The 9,957-nt window shown below is 41.5% G+C and overlaps 1 protein-coding gene across 8 annotated transcripts in view; it reads right to left on the bottom strand.

The window, feature by feature from the left end:
* Positions 1 to 437: 437 nt before the first annotated feature.
* LOC107663594 (semaphorin-6A-like) overlaps positions 438 to 9,957 on the bottom strand; it is an 84,987-nt gene continuing 75,467 nt past the window's right edge. For 7 of the 8 annotated variants that reach the window (XM_016453825.1, XM_016453827.1, XM_016453829.1 and 4 more), the window contains one exon: positions 438 to 2,604. In XM_016453825.1, coding sequence (XP_016309311.1) covers positions 1,556 to 2,604 — 1,049 coding nt within the window. In that variant the 3' untranslated portion in view covers positions 438 to 1,555. The remainder of the gene's footprint in view (positions 2,605 to 9,957) is intronic. The other variant, XM_016453826.1, reaches the window with a different exon arrangement.

The raw sequence follows: 9,957 nt of genomic DNA, 5'->3' as shown, positions 1-9,957 counted from the left end.
GATGTGGGAGAGGGCCGGTGACAAAACCATATCATACAAGAGTACAAACTCCACTTCCAAAGTCTAGAGGCGTCTAGAAAGGCACCAGCACAAGAACCTCGAGCTCCGTTCGCTCCGAGAGTTGGGTGAATTCAACATCTTCAATGCCAAAACTAGAATCCTGGACGTCAAGTTCAATAAAACGTGTCAAAATAGTTAAATAACAATCCCTCATTTTACATCACAACCATAGAGCTAGAAAATTATATTAATCGGAATCTGTCACAAACATTGAAAACATGAATCTGTTTCCTAATATTATTGGAGTGCATATCTACACAGGAGCCAGCCTGTATTCACTGCCTAAAAACTGTTTGATCGTGTACATTAGAAAGCTTGTGTGTGTGTGTTTGGGAGAAACGTCATATCTGGTTCGTTCGTGTGTTTTTCTCTTATTGCCTCGAAGCAGCCCGATCCACAGATACACAACAAGTCATCTACAAACAGTGTAAAACATCATCTTGACTTTGTGAAAAGTAAAAAAGGACAAAGGAAAACAAAATCAAACATTCTTCCAGCACGACTCCGACGGTTCATTGGCACAATCAGAAATCAAGCACAAAGTCATTTGTGGTTAGCAACGGGAGCAGAGTCGACAACACCTACATTCTTCAATTACGTGTTTTTTTGTTTCTTTTTTATAATCAAACGAGGCAAACAAACGTCATCATAAGAACTACGACAGTTAACAGCTAACAAACGCTTCACTACTCAGGGGTGTAAGGCACACATTTACAGGTGGAAGGAGAAAAACAGGCTTGTTTGGACATGAACGAGAGGAAACCGTACGTCTGAAAGCGTCTCAAGTGCGGCGAGAATGGCACTCGGATGGACTTTCTATGAAGAGGTGAGATTGAGGAGCTCCTGTCAACCTGTGGGTTGTAAGCTCTACCCACAAGCCCCTCTGGCACGGCTCGAGAAATATTCCTTCCGTACGGAGGCTTCCAGAGTCGTCTCTGACTTTGCTTAGCAAGAGTTAGTGGACAGAAGTACTGGCTCCAGTTTAATGACTTTAAATAGATTAATTCAAACTAAAACGATCATTCCCATCTCAGTCGAGCCTAAACGAGACGCTCTCTCTGCAAAAGCACTTTATTAAAAAATAAATACAACTCGCGATTAGTATTAACAGTCAGTTGTTATTCAATCGACGTTTTCAGTAGACGTGTTGAACTCTTGCGCGAAGGCAGAACTCGATTGCTTTGACCAGGCGGTGGCTTTTCACAGTTTTCCATTGTAAACTCCAGCTTCTATTCCCATCTGTGCGTCCAAGATATCCGTGGCGTCTCTCGTAGCTTCCGCACCCGTCTCCGGTGTGCTTTTGGCAACAATGCGGCCACCTTCCCAGCCGGAGTTCCTCCTTTTTTCGGGAACAGAGACACGCATCAGCCTGAGCTCGACATGTATTACAAAATATACAAAACAAAATAAAGAAAAGTGAGTTGCATTTCCTGTACACAGCTGTACAAAGCAGACGCACTTTCACGTTCCCCGTCTTTCATCCTGCTGCACTCGATTATGTGCAGGAGTCTCCGGACTTGGCTTTTGTGGAAAGGGACACCAGATTCGGTTTAGGAGGAACGTCAGGCTTGAGATGCCTGGGGAGAGAGCCGTATGATCTCAGGCTGGGATGGCGTGACAGACCGAGGATCGGCGGCGGAGAGGTGACGTGCATGGAGTCCACCCGCTGCGGAGCGGGCGGAGGAGGCATCTCCACCCGGAAACTGTGGTTCCTGGACATGTGGGATGAGTTGGACGAGTTGGTGTTGTGCTGTTTCTTGAGGCCCGAGCTCATGGGATAGCCGCGGCTGTATACGGACGAATGCACGTCCAGCCTCTTGCCCATTTGAGGAACCATGGTTCCCAGAGACGCCTCTCGCTGGGGGACTCTTGGAGGCGCTCTCTCGCCATCCGCCAAGCTTGGGCTCTTGAGGGACTTGTACTCCAGCGTGGCGGCCTGGTCAATGGCGAGCTCTCCGTGGTGCGGTTGCTCTACATACTCATGCTGGTGTTGGGGCAAAGGCAGCACTACCACACTTGGGATGTGGCCCGGAGACGCCCGCAGAGGCAAATCCGTCGGGATGACCACAGAGCCCATGGAGGGCAAGTCTTTTGTGCAGGCGTTGATCAGGTTCTGGTTGCGCTCCCACTCGCGGCTGCCTCGGCTGGGTTTGCGCCGCGGCTGCATGGGCGTGGATTCGGGCGTGGGCAGAGCGGTCAGATCCAAGTGCTGGTCAGCTTTGATGAGCATCTTTCCGTTGGCCAAGCGGCCGTTGTGCATGAGCGGGGTCAGAATAGCTTCTGTCCGTCCGTCCTTGGCTTGCGTCTCGAAGAGCCCCGTCAGCTTGGTGACGCTGTTCATGGAGCCTCGTCTGGACTGGACCGAGTCCTTGTCTTTGCGGCCGGGCAGCTCGAAGTCCCGCCGGCGGTAGTGGTCACACACGCAGTAGACCACGATGCCGGAGAAGATGGCGCCCATGACGAAGGCGAGGATGACGGCGATGGCCAGGAGCGTGACGGGAACCATCTGATCGCGGTCTCGGTGGAACGTCTCACGGATCACCCCTGCAAACAGAGTTTTGCAATGTGTTATTAAACGACACAATTCCCAAAGTTCCTCTAGAATGCAAAACTAGGGCCGTTCACACAGAATGTGTTTTCCCATTTCGTTGCACTGCTTTCCCGTCGTTTTATCAATGCAAACACGCACTAGATGGATACATTTGACCTTTGCATTCACGGGCCATTTTTACGGCACATCCTTGCCAGGATTTCTATATTGCCTAAAATATCCAGGTTTTGGCTGTTTGCGCTGTGCAGATCGATCACTGTATGACATCTGCGAGAGCTATAGAGAGCAGATGGCTCGTTATACCTTCGAATCGTGCTCGCTGTACTTTGATGTCATACAACAATCGGTCTGCGCACCGGCGCTTCAAGTCGAACGAACACACCTAACATGTGCACATATTTGCATTGCTTTGACCGTTCTCCGTAGATCCCGCCTTCTCACACGCCACGATTGGTCGATTATGTACAATACCTGCACGTTATTGGTCGATCATTACCTTTAGCAAGTATGAAAACAGAGCCAAATGAAGAGTTCAGATGCAAAAGCCTCTAAGTGCCATCTGAAATTTTCTTCTAAAATGAGCATTTTTCTCAGGCCCCTATGTTTATTTTGAGTTGAGTTATTTCACTTTAATGGCAATGAAAATAACTTATTCACTGGCATTAAAGTGAAATGACTGAACTTACACATAGGATATTTCAAACGGAACTTAGAGGCTTTTGCATCTGAACTCCTCAAATACAGAAATCCTGGCCAGGACGCGTCCTGTAAAAATGGCACGCATGGCCACCCTACGTCTGCCGTCTTCTGCAGCATCTTGTGCATGAAACGGCATTCTAAAAACATGCCGCTAAAGTTAAAATAAGTTCAACTGTTTTAAAAACGTGTCTTGAGACCTTGCATTTTCCCCCCATTCCTCTCATTTTTCAAAGCAAAAACGTGTTCTGTGTGAATCGTCCCTTTAGCAGCAACGCACACGTTGATGCATGCTTAAAATCAGGACTGCTGGATTAATCTGCAATACAGATTCAGATAAAACTACCGTCTTGATATCTAAAGGAGACAAATACTGTGCATTCATTTACACTCATGGATGAAGCTGCGAGGTGTCCTGTGAGATCGCTGCAATATTGTATTGAGAAATGCTAAATAATGTTAGCACATCAGCACAGATGTCTTAATCTATTCAATAGCTGAGGAATTAGGTTACATTCCCATTCCCATCCAAACACCACAAGCCACAAAATTCTCAGCAGATCAGCCATTTAAAATACACTCAGGTGCTGCTATATTTCCACAGAGGCAAATAAATCCAATGTTTTACAATTGTTGCAAACTCATAAAGCTAATCCATTAGATGAGGGAGGAGTGCTGTTCAGTGGGGAGCCCAGACACATTAACACACACACACACACACACACACACACAGACCACACGGCTAGCGTGGGTCCAGATTTTAGAGATGTTTAATGCACTCGGAGTCTCGTATCGTTTTGAATATTCGTGGCTCTTATGTGGGCTTTACAAAACGCTCCAGATCTTCTGAAGGAATCTCTCTCTAAGATGACAAAACGGCGTCACACGTCTGATCTGAGGGGTGCTTCTATCTTTTTAACTTCACTCTCATTGTTCCTCTCTGGAGACAGTCTGTTTGATGTTTCATGCGTCTACTGTACGATACCCTTGAGAAATGACACGGCTCTACCGGATTCGTTTTCATGTTGGAAACACTCTTCTTTTTCGTGAAAAGTACCACAATATATTCAGTTTATAGAGCTGTTAGCACAACCAATTTATATGTGACCCTGGAGCACAAAACCAGTCATAAGGGTAAATTTTCTGAAATTGAGATTTATACTGAATATATGAATAAATACGCTTTCCATTGACGTATGGTTTGTTAGGATAGGACAATATTTGGCTGAGATACAACTATTTGAACATCTGGAATCTGAGGGTGCAAAAAAATCTAAATATTGAGAAAATCATCTTTAAAGTTGTTCAAATTAAGTTCTTAGCAATGCATATTACTAATCAAAAATTAAGTTTTGATATATTTACGATAGGAAATTAACAAAATATCTTCATGTAACATGATCTTTACTTAATATCCTAATGATTTTTGGCATTAAAAAAATTGATAATTTTGACCCATACTTAACCATATTAACCATATTGTTGGCTATTGCTACAAATATACCCCAGCGACTTAACACTGCTTTTGTGCTGCAGGGTCACATATGGTTTATTTATCAAGCACATCTAGAGACTCGTGACGTGACCGTCAGAACTGGACTCGTTTGGCACAGATGAAGACTCTTCTACATCTCCCGAAGGTTAAAAGCTCTTCGAACTGAGGATGAGGAGTGCACCGCCAGCACTCAGAAAACCTTTGAAGATCCTTTCTATCCTTAATGCACTGTTACTCAACTTCAAAGAGCCATAAAAAGGACAAAACCTGGAGAAACGGAGGACTGCAGATGGACCCTTTCCACAAACAGTTTCAGGGTTCAGTTTATTCTCATGCTGACATACACTGGATTTGGACACTTGAAAATTTCTGAAATATTCCCATTAACTGACATGACACAGGATATTACTCAGCATTATCATTAGTATGATTAAAATGGCAATTATTACAGTGACTAAAAACTAATCAATAGTGTGGATGAACAACAGACTCCATTTGAAAAACAGAGAATCTCTGTTCTCTGAACGTCCTCATGATCAGTGTTGCCAAGTCCGTGGTTTTCCCGCAGAATTGGGATACTTTTATACAGCTGCCATGGGTTGTGTTTCTAGTCTGTGGGTTAAAGCAAAGAGAACGTGAGTTCGACTGAGGTGGAACCCATTTTCCCCCAAAACGTGACTGGACTAGTTTTATCTGTGATTGGGCTGGTTTTGTTATGTAGACCTGGCAACCCTGCTCATGCTATTTGTACTTGATGAACGTTCTAAAAATGATTTTGTAACCTTTAAATAACATTCTAATCACAATGTTCCCACAACGTTTGTATGACCTAAAGTTGTTAGCTGGATGTCTGGAGTCTTGATTGATTGACGAACGCTCCACTATCAGTGTCACACACAGTTTGACACAAAAGATATTTATTAGAATCTTTTGACAGTGCTAATGTATTCTTATGTTGTTATTTCTGTTTTATAACACTTAAAACTGCTCACGAGTGTTAGAGAAAATATCACAGCAAAATATCAAAGAAAAATATCAAACGGAAGCAAAACATATTGTGTTTGAACTGCTAAATGAATAATGTTGAAGCTGAAGACGGTCAGTATTGTGTGTGTTTGTGGTTAGTTAGTGGATCATGCTGCTAGTTAATGTGATTCTCTACACCTGTGTGAACTTGAGCTGAACTGACGTCATACATGCACAGTGCCCAGCTAACAATTTTTGGTTCCCAGAACATTATTTTTTATGGTTTGTTTTTGGCTAGCCAGGAAAGTTTTCTTAACGTTCCCAGAACATTAGTTTTTGGTTCCCAGAACGTTATTCTAACGTTGCCCTAACGTTAGTTTTTGGTTCCCAAAAAAATAACCAAACGGGAACCAAAAACTAACGTTAGGGGAACATTCTGTGTTTGCTGGGTGTTGGGATTTGGTTACAGATTACAAGTTACCCTATTTAAAATCTAATAAGTGCTGCAGGGTCACATATGGTTTATTTATCAAGCACATCTAGAGACTCGTGACGTGACCGTCAGAACTGGACTCGTTTGGCACAGATGAAGACTCTTCTACATCTCCCGAAGGTTAAAAGCTCTTCGAACTGAGGATGAGGAGGGCACCGCCAGCACTCAGAAAACCTTTGAAGATCCTTTCTATCCTTAATGCACTGTTACTCAACTTCAAAGAGCCATAAAAAGGACAAAACCTGGAGAAACGGAGGACTGCAGATGGACCCTTTCCACAAACAGTTTCAGGGTTCAGTTTATTCTCATGCTGACATACACTGGATTTGGACACTTGAAAATTTCTGAAATATTCCCATTAACTGACATGACACAGGATATTACTCAGCATTATCATTAGTATGATTAAAATGGCAATTATTACAGTGACTAAAAACTAATCAATAGTGTGGATGAACAACAGACTCCATTTGAAAAACAGAGAATCTCTGTTCTCTGAACGTCCTCATGATCAGTGTTGCCAAGTCCGTGGTTTTCCCGCAGAATTGGGATACTTTTATACAGCTGCCATGGGTTGTGTTTCTAGTCTGTGGGTTAAAGCAAAGAGAACGTGAGTTCGACTGAGGTGGAACCCATTTTCCCCCAAAACGTGACTGGACTAGTTTTATCTGTGATTGGGCTGGTTTTGTTATGTAGACCTGGCAACCCTGCTCATGCTATTTGTACTTGATGAACGTTCTAAAAATGATTTTGTAACCTTTAAATAACATTCTAATCACAATGTTCCCACAACGTTTGTATGACCTAAAGTTGTTAGCTGGATGTCTGGAGTCTTGATTGATTGACGAACGCTCCACTATCAGTGTCACACACAGTTTGACACAAAAGATATTTATTAGAATCTTTTGACAGTGCTAATGTATTCTTATGTTGTTATTTCTGTTTTATAACACTTAAAACTGCTCACGAGTGTTAGAGAAAATATCACAGCAAAATATCAAAGAAAAATATCAAACGGAAGCAAAACATATTGTGTTTGAACTGCTAAATGAATAATGTTGAAGCTGAAGACGGTCAGTATTGTGTGTGTTTGTGGTTAGTTAGTGGATCATGCTGCTAGTTAATGTGATTCTCTACACCTGTGTGAACTTGAGCTGAACTGACGTCATACATGCACAGTGCCCAGCTAACAATTTTTGGTTCCCAGAACATTATTTTTTATGGTTTGTTTTTGGCTAGCCAGGAAAGTTTTCTTAACGTTCCCAGAACATTAGTTTTTGGTTCCCAGAACGTTATTCTAACGTTGCCCTAACGTTAGTTTTTGGTTCCCAAAAAAATAACCAAACGGGAACCAAAAACTAACGTTAGGGGAACATTCTGTGTTTGCTGGGTGTTGGGATTTGGTTACAGATTACAAGTTACCCTATTTAAAATCTAATAAGTAGTGTAACTATTTCAATTACTTAAAGTAATGTAACTGATTACATTTGATTACTTCTAACAAATGTTTTCAACTGTTAATCATTTTGAAACATGTAAAGCAGGCAGGTTAACCTCAGCACTGATTACTGTCAGACTTTCACAATCCTTCATCACTTCAATTAAGATTATAATAATTTAATTTTAAAGCACGGCCACCACAAAATCAGACTTGAGCACCTATTTTTACTGTACTTTGAGATCATTCTGAGGTTAAATACTGATTTTAAATCATAACAAGAAACCATTTAATAGCTATGATACTGTTTTTGAAATCAAATCCTTGCATAATTGTGACAGGAAACAGTTACATTTATTTTGTAAATTCCGTAATTCCGTTACATGTAACGAGTTACTCCCCAATATTGTACATGCACCAAAATCAGTAAAACACCAGAGGTGATGTTTGTGAAAAGATCCAGCAGATACACACGGATTCTTCATTTCTTCATTTCACAGACAGATACTCCATTTTCATCAGATCTGACCTTTTTTATCAAATGTTTAAATGTTTATGCTTCTTCTTTACAATAAAAGACACTTGCTGTGATCTCCTGTATTTAACAGACATTTGTAAGTGTCCAAATACTATTAAAATAGAATTAAAATCCATTCAGATTCAGAAGCGCTCTGTTTTTAATGGCTCTTTTCCTCACAGGTTGCTTGGAGCGAATCGCCAGCGGAGCAAATCTCACGCACGCATTACACATTTGAATTTCATGAGACGTCACTCCTGACAATTAGACGTGTTGGAGCTTCACCGGCACAATCCTGCAGTCATGTGCATGTAAATAAGACCATTCCTGCGTGAGACTGAGATGCGTGACATCTCACACACACACACACACACACACACACACACACACACACACACACACACACACACACACACACACTCTCACTGAACGATTGTTTAAAGAGGAACCAATTAAACCTGTTAATCAGCTGAATGTCTGAAATTCAGAGCGTTTACCTGAAACTAATCTATGAGCATTAAAGCATCAGAAGCAGCTGCTCATTAAATGTGTGTACATCCACAGCACAGCATACAGCATGAGCTCATGTTCAATATCACACCATTCATTACATCTCACCTTTTTACCATCTAGATGAGATGATTTAAGGTTTGAGGAGACGATGAGATGAGGTTAATGTGGCGTGTGCAAATATCATTATGTAATATAAGAAACATCTCCTCTCAGAATTTATGTATTTCTAGTTACCGGAGGCAATTAAACGTCCCGAGGACTTGCTGTAGTGAATAATACACAATCTATAATGTGGAAATAGTGCTAGTATGCTTCCATCTGTTTAACTCGCTGACCTTCAGAAGAGCATCAGAAAACACTGATTTCCCAACGACTGTGACTGACAGAGTAAATGAGCAGCAGTACCAGGGTAAACAGTGTTTTTGCAGCGGTAAACAGCTGATTATGTGTGTGGATCAGGCCGTGGGTGTTTTAAAAGGCTTTGTCTCCAGACTGAGGTCAGTGTATAGAGGAATTACATCTGAATCTTATTCACCACCGCAGCTATATAAACTCTATTCATTAATGTGATGAGGAACTGCACTGACGGGTGTACACACACACACACACACACACACACACACACACACACACAAACACAAACACACACACTCACAGGAGCGTCTCTGGGGTTTGTGTTCCTGCACACACACACACACACACACACACACACACATTCAGAGCTGCATGTTAATATCAACAATGAACAGCATAAGAATCTCCTGCGTTCAGTTTTCATATTCACATCACAGCAGCATTATCCGTAAGTAAAACTACAACGACTAAAGACATTTTAATAAATTGAAATCTAGCTGAAATTTAAAAAAAAAATGTTGATAAAACTTGAACTACATTTAAAATTCAAAATGTTGCCTTAGCAACTAATTAAAAGACAGTAAGTTTAAGTAGAAGCACTAAAATTACTAACTGAAAAAAACTAAAACTGAAATAAAAATAGAATAATATGTATATAAAAAATTGAATAAAAATGTAAATAGTAATATTGAAAAAGAACAAAAACTAATAAACACTTGTTAAAATTACAAATGACTTGCTTCTTGCGTCAGACCAAGGCTGCATCTCATTGCTAGTTTTACTTGATCTTAGTGCTGCGTTCGACACTATAGATCATGACATACTCATAGATCGATTACAAAACTATACAGGTATTCAAGGGCAGGCTTTAAGA

Source organism: Sinocyclocheilus anshuiensis, unplaced genomic scaffold, assembly GCF_001515605.1.
Source record: "Sinocyclocheilus anshuiensis isolate Anshui unplaced genomic scaffold, SAMN03320099.WGS_v1.1 scaffold2586, whole genome shotgun sequence".
NCBI lineage: Eukaryota > Metazoa > Chordata > Actinopteri > Cypriniformes > Cyprinidae > Sinocyclocheilus > Sinocyclocheilus anshuiensis.
Note: the sequence above shows the minus strand (reverse complement) of the source record. Positions and strands in the feature narration are given on the sequence as shown.